Raw genomic sequence first — 16700 nt, 5'->3', positions numbered from 1 at the left:
ATAAGTTGCGGCTCACAGGGACTTAACCACCAACCTTCATATGATACGTCCCGTGCTCTACCAATTGAGCTACAGCGGCGGTCATGACTTCTACTTTAAGGTGCATTTATGTCCATTTAAACCTGGGGGTGTTAGTAAGAGCCGGTAGTAGCCATGATGGCGAGCGTGGAGAGTGTTCCACACTGACTGTTATGGCTACTAGCATTTTCGTTAACATGGCCAGGTTGCTTAAATTGAGAAAAGGCAGAAATGAAAGCTCTCGTTACAGCAGAGAACCCAGAACTATTATGCGCGGTCAAAACAGTCACTATGCAGCTTTTGAAGTACCAGTGCGACTTCTGAAGCACCATTAGAAGAACTACCGATGGCTTATAAATGAACCTCACTCAGGCTTTCCTTTTTTTTTTGTTTCTCGTGCACACTAACAGCTTTCTCACATTTTCTTACACAGTTGGCACACACTGACTGCTGTACATTGGTCCTCTCAACAACAAGGAAGCCACGAAAACACTGAAAGAAACCCAGATGCTAACACATACTTAAAGAAGCTGCAACTCAACCAACGTGAAACTGTGTATGGAGAATCTTATGCACAGTGGACTAAGCCTGTGACATTGTAACAAACAGGTGAGGTCTGATGCCTACAGGGAAAAAGAATATGCTACACACAATGGAATGTAAAGGTTTGCAAAATGACACTACGCCCTTTAGACAAGAGCAGGCAGCTCTGGGGTTTCTCTAGCAACACCTGTGTTCACAACACGGTGAGAGCTCATACACGTAGGCCTGCCTTGTGCTCTTGTGTGTGGCATTCGTGACAATGGCAATGAAAAACAATTCACATTTATGCACGTACGTATATGCACGTGGAGCAGTTGGGCCTGCATTACGCAAAGTCTTTGGAGCAAAAGTGGCGTGTTACAACCGGTTGTTGGCAGATTCGACGGCAGGTTTCCGTCTGCCCGTCAGGAAATAGGTGAGCATGTCCCCTTTGCCTTTGACAGTGATGTAACCACGGCATTCCAGCGGGTAGCCCAGGGGCTCCAGTATACTGTAAACTTCCTGCGTCACCTGTGTGCAACGTAAAATATAATATTTAGAGTATCACCGTGCACACAAAGCAGTGTCAATGGCTGACCTACTTCTCTCGCACTGCAACATACTAGCCTGCAGAGCCAACAAATAAGAAAGTCTCATGTATCAGATGTTGAAACCGTCATTTGCAATTTTGCACGTCTATGCAATTTTTTTCACTTTAGCAGAGATTTGTCTGAAATGGCATTTTAATCATAGCCCCTACCACCATTTTGATCACGGAGGAATCCCAAGCAATCACCGACCCCCCTTACCCGTTCCGGGGATTTAAAGTATGCAACAATGATCGAGCAAGCACCTCCCTCACCTTCAACTTTTTTTTTTAAAACCTATTCTGTGCTGCAAAATCATCATCAGCAGTTCCGAGGAACCCAGAACCCAAGTTCTGAGAGTCTATAGATATAATGTACACTATTTCTCAGTACTTTTCTGGTGCTTCAGTTGCAATCTGAATTGTTATAAATTCATGTTGGAGAAGCAGGGCATGCAAACACGAACACAGTTAAGACAAATGGTGCTGTGATGCCTTCAAGGGGCCATGACACCCAATTTTTCATCATAATATGTGTTATCCGGGTTATCCTTCCGCATTCACAAATAAGCTGGCAAAATATTGGTGCATTTGGTCAAGTGCTCAATTTAGAATTTAACGATATTATAAGCATGCTAGCGGCTTGTGAGTCAGGCTACACTGACACACTCGCGAGCCGTGATGTAACAAGCAGTTGGCTGAGCAAGCGCCTGCATTCTGACAAATGATAATGTTCCATGATAGGCTACGCGTCAAATTGAAATATTTCAGCTTCCTTCGGCTTGGAACTGAAATTGAACGACTTGCAACGGCTGTAACTCTGGTAGAAGGCGACGACTCCGCTCCTTCCAGCTCATGACGTTACACGCGCCATAGCAAAATAGCGGTCGTCGTCGGTGGGCGGGGTTAACAGCCGGCCACTTCTCGAGCTTGTTTTGCCTTGAAATATTTTTAACGGCCCACTTTTCCGACCTGTACAGTGGACTCCTCTTAAACGAAACTCGAAGGACAAGAAAATTTGTTCCATTTATGAGAAGTTACATTTAAGCAAAGCTTATAAAATGAATGAAATATAACTATTTCAAAAGCACGAACTGTCGCTGACTGAACAAAAAGATTTTGAAGTATACAACACCACCACTATAATTGATTAGAAAGAAAAATGTTGCTAATATTGCTGACTCGGAAAAAAGGAGATGATAACTACTTGCTCGGCCTTGTTCGAGCACTTTCTCAAATAGTAGGAGTGCATTGCTGAAAGGCTGGGCAGGAACTCTGCGCCACCATCATGTTCAAAGTAGCGCTGCAACAGGATGACAGCATCTCTTGCTGCACTGTCAGCCACTGAAATGAGCTTCGGATCACACACCATCTCATCCATACTTGAGCACAGGTCCTCATCTTGAACTTCAGCTATAGGCTGTCCTCAAGTTCACGACGAGACGTCGATTGCTGCTCAGCATGCACGGACATGTGCAATCGCCGGATTGGCTTGGGTAGGCTAGGCTAACTTTGGCATTTGTTTTATGGTTGCTAGACTACCGTGGCCACTTCCACCAATCATAGATTTTGCCCATTTTAGTTCCATTTAATTCACGTAAGGGAAGCTGCTTTCCCACTAATCTCAAGACATAAAATTTTACATGAGAATATCCTCCGGTTCAGTAAAAATGGCAAATGCAAGCTCATTCAATAAGGCATTTCACCAAGCACAGATTTGCAATCTTCTTAAAAGCTCTTCTATCGCCATCTTGATTACGCAATGGAGCAAGGGCCCCCTCCTATTTTGTCCGATTACTCTTTACGATGGAGGGCTTGCTTGAGATTAAAAACTCCAGAACCAGCACACTTGTGTGACAATCTGCTTGTAGCCCATTTTTGCCCCTTCCTTTACACTTTCCATAGATGTATCTTCACCTGCTTCTTTCCTATTACGCTTTTTTTTTCTATCGCAAACCAAGAACAATGACCACTCAAGCACCCCCCCCCCTCCCCCCCTGCTGCCCTCTCAATTTCAACATCATAGCACAAAATTGTTTTCAGATACAAAACAGTGAAACTTGCTTTACCTGAATTTTTTCCACTTCACCCGTGGAATCCATCCTACTTGCAACATTGACAGCGTTGCCCCAGATGTCATAATGTGGCTTCTTTGCCCCAATAACACCAGCAACAACAGGCCCCACATTCAGGCCTGCAATGACGATTGAAAACGTAGTTCGACAAAATATGAGGAATGCAAGAATATATTCCAGCCTTAAAAAGGAAAGGAAACAAGACAGTAGAAGAAAGGCGGGGAAGTCAACCAGTTTAGAGTAACTGGTGTGCTACCCTGCATAGGGGCAAGGGATGGAGAAAATTGAAAGAAGAGTAAAGAAGGAGGGGGAGCACATACACTTAACACCAGACAGCAGAGCGGCCGTTATGTGTGGTATACGGCGTCATTATGAGTTTACAGCCGCTCATGCAAGTGTGTTCTTATAAATATTAACAATGCCTTGGTTGCTTGAACTGTCGAGGACTTTTCCGAACGACAATAAAGGACAGTTACTAGCGACATCGATCTGTTGTGAAAATAGCTGAAGATGTCACGATTTTCCTTCCATTCAATAACAATACAGTAACAGAGGTTCACACAGCCCGTGTGAAATGCACACAAGATTACAACATTTTTGAGCCCGCATGCCGCCTATGTAAGATATAAGAATGCAAGCAGTTTATTTCAGAATCCATGAAAATTACTTGGAGTGGGTGCACATGGTTGATACTAAAAATGTCCCAGCTTACACACGATATTCTTTAAGAAAAAATTTAAGTTTACGTTTGTGCCTAGTTGACAATTGCTTCTTACTTAGAGGCGGAAATTGAGCTTGTTGATGCAGATTCATGCTTAGGACAGTGCAGTGCTCGAAAACACAACAACAACAAAAAAAAGACCTATGAAGTGCACTTGTGCTGTAAATATCCACAAAACAGATTCCATGTCGAATTGCGACACACGCTGATCAAATAAATGTGTTCTTTATCCCAAAGCTTAATTGATGGCTGGCTAAAGCATCTTTTATTCTTTCGTCAGACGTTGAAGAAATAATTTCTCGGGCAAGCTGCTTTTTATGCCTAGAAAGTATCATGCTGTCTGTGAGGTGCAGAGGGACATCTGCACTCACGACAGTAATCTACTAGGTAGGAGTGTGTTGCCTGTGTTAATGAATGTTGACCTTCCACCCAGTCAAAAATTCAGGCACCTTCAACTCTGCCCGATTTATGATCCATCGCATGACAACAGGATCTGATGCATTATTCCCACTACGCAATCACCGAATTGAAATGTGTGTTCAATACCGCGTTTTTTTCATGCCCCTCTTGACACACTTAATTGGGTCTGCTTGTTCATAAGGTCACACATGCTAAACAATTTGTTTGGGGAGGAAAAGACAACTTCCACTCCTTAGCTCTAAGCAATGTTTTTAGGTCATGGGAAAGATTGTGTTTGCAGGGCAAAATGGCATATCTTTTCAATTTCTTACATGCCTTAGCGATTGTGCCATCCAGGAATCCTGCTCTCCATAATCTAGCCACGTGTTCATCAAAACTAAGTTGAAGACCGTGAACACAAGCTTTTTCTAAGGCAGAGCAAATGCAGGAGAGTGCTGCCCCATTTGATGACCTTAATAAGACTGATTGGCACTGAAATCAAGCGACAGTTTCATGGTTCTTGAAAAGTACCACCAACATGCATGAGAAGGCAAAAATTTCATTTTTAGGTGTAGAAACTGGATAGACTTTCCTCTCACCAATTAAACCCTGAATCTAAGTCAAAGCTCACATTCCATGGGCACTTTGACAATATCTATGGGGTGTCCTGTGTAGCCTTGGCAGTTAAAGAACATCAAGAAATAATCAACAAACTGGTACACATGATCCTCCTTTCATCACTTTAGCCACCTCTTCCGCATATTCCGATACAGAAAAAGAGTACGTGAACCTCAACACAAATTCGTAAAACACAAATTCGTATACTCCCTATTCGAGCAACATTTGTCTGGCTGAACATAAATGTATAAAAAAATAAACATGAATGTACAGTTCTCACATAATTAAATGTGACAATTTATGGCTAATCAATTCACACACCACACATTTTCATTTCCTCCCTCGTCACTGGTATCATGGTGTAATTTCGACTCAAATGCTTGCATAAAAGCCAACATAACATTTATCAGCCAGATTCACGTCGACATGGCTTTGCCATCTGAGATAATAGTGCACACCTGACATAATGCTAATAGTATTGGTATCATGTTTCAATCTGTGAGAATTTTACAGGCATGTAGGCTGGCTATCACAGATGCAAGTTGTCCTCATTAAAGTGCACCCCTCGGCACAGCCCATCAATCATTTTACCTGCATGGACTGCAGCTCATCCATTTCTCTTACTGCATGAGCAACAAGCATCCAACAGGTATACAAAAACTGTTGAGAAATAAGGACAGATAAGCAAGGTAGCGTGCTTTAACGAGCTGAGTACAGTGCAATCAAGAGACAAGATGTCAGGGGATCAATTTTTGCCACGTGAACTTTTTTTATATGTGCACATAACTCTAAGGCCTGTATTCATGAACAAATCTTATTCCTACGTCGTGTTTTCCTAATTAATTTGATGCCTTTAGTTCATTTGAGACACCAAGTGGGTCATTATTTATTCATCGATCTTGTTGTTATCTTTCATCCTGTTTCCATTTTCGTGCCCATATAGCAAACATAAAGTGCACAGAAACTTAAAGGAAACATACGCATAAGGATAAGGTTCGCTTGTGAATACAGGCCTGAACCCCTTCTGCATCTTTTCCTGCTGAAAGGCATAAACTGCAACATGAAAGGAACCTGTGACCATTAACTCAGTGTCAAAATGGCATAACCACTATGTTACAGTGGTGGTCACCAAATTTATATTAATCAAGCAGTATGAAGACAAGTCTATCGAATCAAAGAAAAGACACCTTAACTCAGGGCAGCCCAATGAGCTTACTTAAATTGTCATGAAAGACAATGGTAGACTGGTTGTCAATCCATTGAACAGAAGTAGCGACACCTCCACTGTGCAACTAGCTCACAAGTAGGCATGCTTCTTTAGTGATTACAGACATTTAATAAAGAATGTCAATTTAGTCATCAATTTGACAAGATGACATGAGTTCGCTAGCACTTCGTCAGTACGACAACCATACCACATCTGATGAATGCATAAGCTCCTTTTAAGCTCTAATCAACTACAGTAAAAGTTATTACAACATTCATTAATTTGGAAAATATCATAATTCAGACGTGCTCCTTGGTCCTGGCCAGAACATGCAATATTTAACGGCACCGCACTCTTGTTAATTTGGTCATACTTTGTAGCATTGTGGTCGATCCGTATGGTATGCAGGGTGCGCCGAGCACTAAGCCCCGCAAATGTGCAAAGCAAAAGAGTCAAAATGGTGTTTGCAGACAATCAAAGCCAGAATGAGGCAGTGCTCTTTGCAATGCTGTTTTATCAGTCAGTGACCATGGTTTTGTACACATGTGAATCCAGCACTCAGCACCTTCATTTAACTTGATGCAATGCGTGCAAAATGTTACAAACCTCAAACATGACAGAAGCTGTTGATAATGAGGTATCGGCCTCCATTGGCATGCTGACCTAAACGACTTGTTCTCAACCTCACAATGAATAAACTATCGGTTGCTGGCCACATTATCTGTGAAAGTGCTATTGTGCATGCACGTGGTGGTGTTAGTGGAATGCAATCGGGAGGGCGCATAGCACGTTTCGGGCTAATTTGATGTGGAAGTCTGGCGCCATGGTCACATTGAGAAGAAAGCCGCAGAATAAGGGAAATTGCCGTTTTATGCTGCTTTCCTGCAAAATAGGTTCAGGATTTAACTATTCATCAGCAAACTGAAAGTGCATATATGTAGCAGGCATTTTTTTGTAGTTTTTCTTGATAATTTCGATATTTCATAATTTGGTTGATTTGCACTTTTCCAGTCCCGTGAAATCCACATTAACAAGCTTTCACTGTATTACTGAGTGGTTTGCGCATGTCACAACCTGTCCTTGTTACCAAATGGTCCACCTTCCTTTTCATGATAGTAATCACTGATTGATTTGTGGGGTTTAACGTCCCAAAACCACCATTTGATTATGAGAGACGCCGTAGTGGAGGGCTCCGGAAATTTTGACCACCTGGGGTTCTTTAACGTGCACCCAAATCTGAGTACACGGGCCTACAACATTTCCGCCTATATCGGAAATGCAGCCGCCGCAGCCGGGAATCGAACCCACGACTGGCGGGTCAGCAGCCGAGTGCCTTAGCCACTAGACCACCGCGGCGGGGCGATAGTAATCACTGTATGGCTTGTGTGAATATTACAATGAAATGTTGTTTCCATCTAGCAAAAGCACTAAAATTATTCTTAATATTGAATATCCGTATAGAACCTAATGATTAAACACTTAAAACAGAGTTCAAATCTGTCAATACTTTGTGCGAACAGCAATGCAAAATCATGCACTCAATAGCGCCAACCATATAACTGTATCTGCCGATAACTACTGCCATTTTAGGCAAGGGCGTAAAATATGTGTCAAAAGCATTGCACTCATAATTTTATGTTTGTTAATAAGATTATAACTGAGCAGCATTCACATGCAATGCCTTAATTCCACATGAAAAAGGACTAATGCACCTAGTAACATCAAATTCTCCCAAGTTCCATGCAATTTATGAGGGCACAATTTGGAAATGAGTTGGAATGTTTCGTGTCGAGCCTAACTATGTTTCCACATGATCCGATTCTGCAATAAGAAGTTCTGCTTTAGAACCAGGTGTGTATCAACTGAAGACTAATACCAGAATTGAAAGCTATATACCACTAAAATTACCAAAGAATGCAGCCATTTGGTTCCATACTATTTTTATGACTGCAACATTTTGAATAGTAACCACAGTGTTTAATGCCATGTGAAATTAACATTGTTCCATTAGTGTATTCTTTATGTGTACAAAAATCCCATTAAATTTATATGAACCATTTGAAAGCTTGAGTTAACACAGCTTCACAACGAGCACCAGCAATGATAATTAAAAAGGCATAGATTGATAAAATCAAGTGCAGTAGCACGCAATAGATATTCACGTTCTTTGAAACACTGGCAAAGAGCATGAAGGGAATAATTTCACAAACCTATCCTGATCTTGAAGTGGTTGAAGGAATGCTCGTTGACATGGTGAAGTTGCTCTTGCATCCTGAGGGCATATTCCGCCAAGGCCACAATGTGTACATTGTTTTCGATGTCCTCTTGCGTCATTGTGAGCCCCGATGCTGCCATATATGTGTAGCCTGTTGTCTTGATTTTCTCTATGCACTTGAACTGTTCTTCTGATAGCAACTGCAAGATATTTGGCAACATATTTTTATCACCAATCATTTTTGCATAACAATGTTCATCTGCATCAATATCAAAAGAAGCATGAACTATTAGCATACTTTATAAAGAAGCACACCAGTAATGATGCATTTACTGTGTTGGCATACACATTAAAACCACTCAGCTTTACGTTTAAGATTCAGCGTTCCAATTTTTAAGAGAAACAAACAGCAAAAAGTATCTTTTCTTTATGGCCAATTCTTTGGAAACAGCTTTCTTTATTGCAGTACTATTGGTGATCTTGTGCCGTCCACTTCGACCAATTTTAATGTTTTAGAGTGTCATTTAAGCACTGCCACACAAACAGTTAATGTGAGATTATAGAATTTCTCATAACGACGCTCTACCGTGCTTTTGTTCAGCACGCGATGCATCTTTCCCGTTTTTGTGAGGAAAAGAAATTATAAAAATACTAGCAGCAAACTGGTTTTGTTAAGCGAAGTCTACACCACAAAGGTCACTGTAATGAGTGAGCGCGACTTCACAGTGTCAGTGCTATGTTCTCGGTGTTGCGGTGTCACAAGTGCGACGAAAGTGATGGTGCGCACGCTACAGTGGCACCGCAAAACGAACACGTGCAGCACAAAGGGAGTGAAGGCGTTGGCGGACGATCGCACATGTGGGCATATGGCGGCAAACAGAACGAAAACCAATTAAGAAGATGATATGGCAGCAGCAGAAAAGAAGAGGAGGTCAACCGGCTGGAGTGTCGTGAGGGAGTTTGACTTGAATAGCCCGAAAAAAAAAAAGACGCTGGTGTCAAGGTCTGTGCCGTCGAGATTGTGACTCGAGCACAAAGGGCCCGAAAGCTTGTGTCTCGTCCTAACATCCTCGGAAACAGGCAATCCTAGGGACGAGGAGTTCCCGCCATCCAAGCAGTTGATTCAGGCAGTGGAACCTCCATGGCGAGCAGACTTCGGCGTTCCCGTTGCCGAGAGAGAGTCGCAGTAGCCGCAGGAACAGGACGCTGGTGGCAGGGTCCCTGCTGCCAGCTTGCGGAGTCGAACACGATGGGCCTGGCAGGGTCGTCGAAGAGTCTCCAGACAGCTGGTTCGAGCAGCTGACCCTGTCGTTGTTTGCCTGCCACGGGACGAGCATGAGTGCCTGCCGCAAGACTTCACGCTGAGTACCTAGGCACGGAGGTCACCAGCCTGCTGCGCCTAAGGGCGCACCCTTCCACAACCTCTTCGACCTCCTCTTGAGGTTGAGGTAGTTGTAGGTAGCCGGCGGATCTTACCTTGCATCATTTGCAGGCAATTGCCCCTCGACCTCCTCTTCAACCGCTCCACAACCATCCTCACTGTCAATGCTGCCACACACCAATGACTCCAATGCCTCTGCCATTGCAAGCGACACAAACACCGATGACAGTGACATTTTCTTTGAACGGTCTGCGGGACTTGATAGTTAATGCATTGCCGGTCAAGGCAGCTTTAACGCGTTTGCAACTTCCCTCTGCTTGTTACGATTGACTGTCCCTTTTTATCTTTTCTGATGTGTCGTAAGGCTACATTTTTTTGTGGGTGTGTAAAAAATGGCTCCTCAGTTTCCAGGTCCGAGGCCTTGCCTCAAGCGAAACTATATACAGAACACAACAACTGCATAACAGCCAGCAGAACACCAAATTTATTTCTGTTATTACCATTACTACAAACTTGAAGTGACAAACCCAGCTCTCTGCGTGTTTCCAAGTCGAAATGTTTACCTGAGGCAAAGAAAGACCCAAACACAGATTGATAACACTGCCAAAAAGGCAAACGTCACCTTTGCAGCCTCCATTAATAAATGAGGATGAGTAGCTAAAGCTCTAAAAAAAATCCTTACTAAGCAAGAGCTACCTCCAATCCCCTGCTTCATTCCTTCTATTGCACTCCAAACCCAGGTCTCACTTCGTTTCCAAAAGTGCCATTTCTAAAACTGCAGAGTGACAGACTACAATAGCATTTCTGCCAAGAGCATTCAATAAAATTTCGAAAGCTACTTTCTAGGAACACAACATTTGCACCAAAACAGAACACCCTCCACCAATTTTTCCACTCGATAAATCACAGAAAATTACCTTATGCATGAAAATCGTCATTGGCATATGCCTAAAGCGCTAGTACAGAACCCTGAGGCCAAAATACTGTTATGAAGAAAAATATGCGCACTTTTGCTATGTGAACTTGCTGCTGCAGGAATTTTGCAAATACGTGCTATAATAAGGAACTTACAAAACATGTTACAGGGGTTAGAACATCCGTTTCAGCTAGTTTAAAATTTCCATGCGGCCTCCCCACCCTCCTTCGCTATAGCGAAGGGAAAGGCGTAGCCCATCATCGTGAATCCGCCCACTTCAGCAACGTGGCACGTCAGCGATGCACTATCAGTGCGCAGCCAACAATCGAGCGGGGCATCTTCAACATGAGCACCTGTCATAGCGACGTGGGGACAAAGTGCGGTTGAAGGAGCACTCTTCCCCTAGCGGTAAAGTAGCAAGACGCCTTTTTATCTGTCACAGAACGAGCGCTCAAAAAAGAGCGCGCCGCCAACTCCTCGCGACGAAACGCCGGAGTGACGCCGCGAGGTCAACGATAAAAGAAAAAAGAAAACAAGCTCCCCGGGCACGCTCCCTCTCCCGGCGGAAGCGTGGTTTCGCCGACGAACCTCCTCACCCCACAACGACGGCCGAGCAAGCACTCGATCTTTCTAGACGGAAAGGGGTGTGGTCATACCGAGTTGAGTCATCTGTCGCGGAGGGCATTCGAACCATCCCGCCCTCTCCAATCAAACAACGTACTGTGTAGTACGTTGTTTGATTGGTGACACATTGTATGCAACTATTGTGGAGAGTGCATTCTTGTGTCTTGTTTTCGATCTGCCATTATTGAGAATATAGTTCTGTTTGTTTATCAACTCTCGGCTCTGACTTGTTCTTTGGGCCACAGCCGGCGTCTGCTGGCGCGCCAAAAAGGACCACTTCTAAATTGTCCACGCTTTCTTGGTGCGGTTCGGGGGGCCGATACCTCGGCCCTTGGAATTAGCCCGGCGATCGCCTCCCTAATTAACGGGACCTGTGTGACATTATCTCAGAGACTTTTATTCTAGCAATATTGCTTCTTCCGGTAATCACAGGCTCAACAAAACCGCAGAGGCCAGCACAGGAAAACGAAATGTGGCCTGCACAGCTGAAATAGCGTCACCACAAGGCTAAGGTGACGTCTCATAGGGCAAAGGACTAATTGATGAGCTCAGTAGTACATAAAATTCCCATGGACAAGCTTGCATCACTGCGCACACGAGGGGTATTGGTCAGGCAAAGAGAACAGGTACAGGAATTGTTTTTCGTAATCGAGGAACTGCAAGACGCTGTAATATTAGGAAAATGTGAGCGCCACAGCCTACTGTACGAAGTGGCGAGCTAGCTTGAGGGGTATAAAAAAAGCCTGAGCCTGTTTACTGGCCCTTCAAGGAAATGGCTGAAGAGGAAGACTTGACCTTGACGTTGTGAAGGAAGCTACTTCAAATGATAAACACTTTGTTGTGGTGCAAGTAGCTCTACTTCTTGTATTCCCATTACGAAATGGCCCTTCAAATGGTGGTCTGCAACAAGACAGGTGTATTGCAAAGCAGATGTGCACATTCAAATGAAAAAACATACTCCGTAATTTTGGCAAATGGTTGTCATAAACTTTACTCTCTTCAGCAGCTTTCACTTATTTAACACATGTGCAAATGCATCACAGACCTCTGTTCTCACGCTGTACATTAACAGGCACTTGCACAATGCTCTTCGCCACTAGATTTATGCAACAAGGTATCTGTGACACTCTCTCCTGAAACAATGAAACTCTACAGACATTAAAACACAGAGATGGAGCAATGCAATACTTCTTCAGGAAAAATAATTCTGTGTCTTCAATGCTTACCTCATCAAAGTCAGCAATGATTTCATTCAGAAGGCGAAGACATTCCACACCTTCATTGTTGGCTTCCAGTTCCATGTAGAATTCACTGAAGTTTGGAATGGATGCAAACATAATGCCAACGCTGTCACGCTGTTCGTGATACAGGTCCTGGAATCGATCATTTATACAACAGCAACTGTAACAGCACTTTTAACAGTAATTTTACACTGCACTGGATTTCGTCAGGGTAAACTGTGCATTTGTCTAGTAGACACACCTGGAGAAACAGAACAAGATATCCCAGGCTTATATGCCAACTGTGCATAACAGGAATATTTATTATATTTATTGGGATATGAAGTGCATAATAGCAACAAGAACCACCACACCAAACATCTAGAAAATAACAAGCCCAATTGTTTTTTTTTTTTTTTTTGGCAGCTCCCATACTGTAAGATTTCTCACACTTGTGATACACGCCTCCATTCCAACATAACTACACAGGTCTGCATGGCTGCAGTACTTCTCCTTGCTTTACGATACCAGCTATTTACCAGCAACTTGCTTATGAAAACAAAAAAGAACGAAAAAAGTACTTGCAATGTCATTTTAACACTATTTTCTGTTCATCAGGCGTAAAACTCCCTCCTACTTTACGTACACCACAAGATTTCGATGCTACAAATATGCTTGTTGTGTTAGGTCCGAGTAAAACTTTTCTAATAATGAATTCGCCCGGACTTTGGAAAATTTCTGCAACTATAAACAAACGGAAAACGCTTGCAGAACACAACTACCTATCAAAAACTAAAAAAAAAAGCTGACACTTAAGGTCTTCAAAGATATTCTGCTGCAACCGCAGCGCTCAGGGCAGCAGTCAGAAAGGAGTAAGTACCTCATGCTTGTGGTCAGAAGAGAGAAAGTACTCGGCAACGTGTGCCGGCAAGATATTGCCCAGCAACTTCCGATTGTATGCCTGTAGGTCTTCCATGTCTTCCTTCTCTTCCATTGCTTGAAGCTTCCACAGAAAGTCCAGGCGAGATGTGGCCTCCGTTTGAAAGCCATGGATCACCAGGACCGCTATGTAGAGGCACAGCACGAGCACCACCACAGTCTTCAAGTAAAGCACATCAGTGGCGCTACAAAAAAAAAAACAAAGTTACCAGTTATACATGATTGCTAGTTTAGCAATGCTCCTCTTAAAGCAAGCTTGCATCGCAAACGGACACGGCCCCTGTGTTTTGGCCGGCAGAACATCAAACACTCCATGAGATGGATAAAGAAAGCACACCAGCATTGTTCAAGCGAGCCATCACAAGCGCAGTGAAATAGACTGCATTGCGAATTTACAGAAAAGCTGGTCACATAGGCACATAAAAAATGCAAACGAACCCGTTAACACGCGTTAAACGCCACGAACGCTGCCATGTTCAACCGCCAAATGTCGTGCTGGATTGACTTTGTTTGACTTTAGTTGGCCTGTCGTTTGGTGGGCTTGTTTCGGTTTCGTTCTTGTTTTAATAAACAGGGAAAGGGTGACGTTATGAAATATATGAATGCCACGCGTGTTACATATTGAGCCCTTAACCTTATGTGCCCGAGCGAAAGTTATACACAAATGCTTCAGCGAAAGAAACATGAGGTGTGTTCTATACCCACGTGGCACGCCGAACGGGTGCTGCAAAAGTTCAGATGGTGCCACTGCAGTGCGAACACCATGCAGGTGGTGCAGGTGCAGCGCCATCGCCTCTTAATTTTTCACTTTGGAATCTCCTGTCGTTTGCTCTGCTCGCTCGCAAGGCCTTGTTTCCCGTGCGCCCGTCCGCATTCAGAAAAAAAAAAAAAGAATCCCTCAGCAGTCGCTGCCGTCTGCCACAATCATGCCATTATATTTGGGGTTGGGCATTGTAAATTTACATCCACGATCAACGCCATGTGCAACCAAGCATCGGCGGAACGCGTCGTTTGCTTCTGAGCTGCACCGCGGAGGTGGCGGAGGCACCTCCCACTGATCCATCAGTGGCACCTCCTAAGAGCAGGTTCAGGAATTCTCTGCACCGCGGCGGCATCACTCCTGCACCGCGCAGATATCGAGCACAGCAGTGCAGTGCACCAGAGAATCGGGGAACGCGGTGTCGTGCACCATGAGGCGGTGCACGAGGGGCAGGTGGATCGCACACCTTTAGTGACTTGTGCAGAAACAGCGCTTTTACAACTTCTTTGAGAAAACAAGACAAACATTTATTATACATATTACTTGGACGCACACCATGTGTTATCGACACCTTCTCTTTCTCTCTCTAATCCCATATTTGTCAGTGCAGTAAGTGCAGGATAGCATACCAATAACTACGACTTGGTTAGACCTGGTTAACAGACACATAGCCAGGATTTTTTTTTTTCGAGGGGGGGGAGTGGGGGAGGGGGAAAGGCCAAATTGTTCGAAAGGAAGTCTTTTCATGGCAAATAGATAGAGAGTTGTCCGGGAATATAGGAGGTGCTCAATTATTGGAAGAAAATGCGAACAAAGTGGAATGCAGCAAAAGAGGCGAGTTAATCAGCGATGCACATTTCGACACTGCAGTAAAGCTAGTGCGTGTGCACCAAAAAGAATGCTTTCCTACCGAGTAATCTCGATCAAGAAGTCCAATACAGAGTCAGTAACAGGAAAATGAGGGGAAAAGGTCATCTATTTACGCATGTGCGACAATGTGCCGGGTTTAAAGTCCCAAAACCATCATATGATTATGAGAGACACCATATATAGCGGAGGTGCTCCGAAATTTTCGACCACCTGGGGTTCTTTAACGCGCACCCAAATCTGACCACACGAGTCTACAGCACTTTGCCTCCATTGAAGATGCAGCTGCCACAGCCGGGATTCGATCCCACGACCTGCGGGTCAGCATGCCGAGTACCTTAGCCACAATAGACCACAGCGGTGGGGCAATATTAGACTGCTATAAAAGCGGAGTCAACACTGGAACCACAGTAGGCATTAACATTACATCACGCCTGCGTCATAGAAGCACATATGTCGTGTTTAACCCCTTGTTATACACTTACATGGCTAGCACTGCACCACAATTGACGTTGCACCAACATTATGCCAGAATATGGTGTTTTGACAAAGCAGCGTCAAGAGCTGGCGTGGCTCACTGGTAGAATACCTGGCAGTCATGCAGAATGCTAAGGTTCAACACCTGCTGGGGTCCTGATTTTTATTAGTTTCATTTATTGGGTCAACTTTTTCTTAACGCTCTCGCATTTAGATTACGGATGTCTGTTCTCGCCGTTCCTGCAGGGTAGATATAAGTTCTGTAAACAGACGGCTCCAATCAACAAATCTTCGAATATGACACGAACGCGTCTCGAATGTCGCTGATGGTTGCGCATGAATAAAGGTTCGTACCCAGGGACGAAGTTCCACAGGCTGTCGTCCCACGTGAAGCTCAGTGCGCAGAAAGGCAATGTGAAGAGGAGCAGGAGCACCATCTTCTCGACGGTCGTCAGCACGAGCACGGCTGCGCAGGCTAGGAGCACCAGAGCCAGACAGAGCGTGAGGTACTGCAAACAACAACAAGAAGAAAAATGAAACGAGATGCCAACAGCCTCCAAAGTCAGCACTCGCAAGGCGTCGTGAATGGAGTAGATGAATCTTGAATGCGCCTTATGTGAGAACTGATTTGTACATACCTACCGAGTAAATAATAAACGAATTGTATTACATTGATGCATTATGTGATGAGCGAGGTCTGCACTGTTGAAAGTTTCGAACTCGTGTCGTATCTGTGTTGCTTCGCGCCATGAAACAGTTTTGATTGCTACCACAAACATGGGTACTGGCACAAGCAACGACGTAAACCAAGCTTGTGAAATCAGCTTTGACACAATGCACCAGTTAAACTGCATTTATTTGGTCTGGTTTACCGGAACTCTTCAACATCTTCAACACGATGTCGTCAAAGCGAAAAAAAAAAAAATTTGTTGGAGTCATTTCCCTTTCGGGAGGCAAAGCTAGGAAGTGCGCACCTGTCGTACTACTTTCATTATCCATTCATCCATCCATCCATCGATTCATCCATTTCTTTCTTTCTTTCTTTCTTTCTTTCTTTCTTTCTTTCTTTCTTTCTTTCTTTCTTTCTTTCTTTCTTTCTTCCTTTCTTTCTTTCTTTCTTTCTTTCTTTCTTTCTTTCTTTCTTTCTTTCTTTCT

At 43.8% G+C, this 16700-nt stretch overlaps 1 protein-coding gene across 4 annotated transcripts in view; it reads right to left on the bottom strand.

Moving 5' to 3' along the window:
• Positions 1 to 391: 391 nt before the first annotated feature.
• The window catches only part of LOC119159572 (adenylate cyclase type 5), a 258967-nt gene continuing 242658 nt past the window's right edge, over positions 392 to 16700 (bottom strand). For all 4 annotated transcript variants that reach the window (XM_075891501.1, XM_075891500.1, XM_075891502.1 and 1 more), the window contains 6 exons: positions 15900 to 16054; positions 13383 to 13626; positions 12509 to 12655; positions 8357 to 8561; positions 3196 to 3320; positions 392 to 1071 (listed from right to left, as the gene is read on the bottom strand). In XM_075891501.1, the coding sequence (XP_075747616.1) occupies positions 919 to 1071; positions 3196 to 3320; positions 8357 to 8561; positions 12509 to 12655; positions 13383 to 13626; positions 15900 to 16054 (1029 nt within the window). In that variant the 3' untranslated portion in view covers positions 392 to 918. The remainder of the gene's footprint in view (positions 1072 to 3195; positions 3321 to 8356; positions 8562 to 12508; positions 12656 to 13382; positions 13627 to 15899; positions 16055 to 16700) is intronic.

Source organism: Rhipicephalus microplus, chromosome 1, assembly GCF_043290135.1.
Source record: "Rhipicephalus microplus isolate Deutch F79 chromosome 1, USDA_Rmic, whole genome shotgun sequence".
Taxonomy (NCBI): domain Eukaryota; kingdom Metazoa; phylum Arthropoda; class Arachnida; order Ixodida; family Ixodidae; genus Rhipicephalus; species Rhipicephalus microplus.
This window is presented reverse-complemented; position numbering and strand designations above follow the sequence as displayed.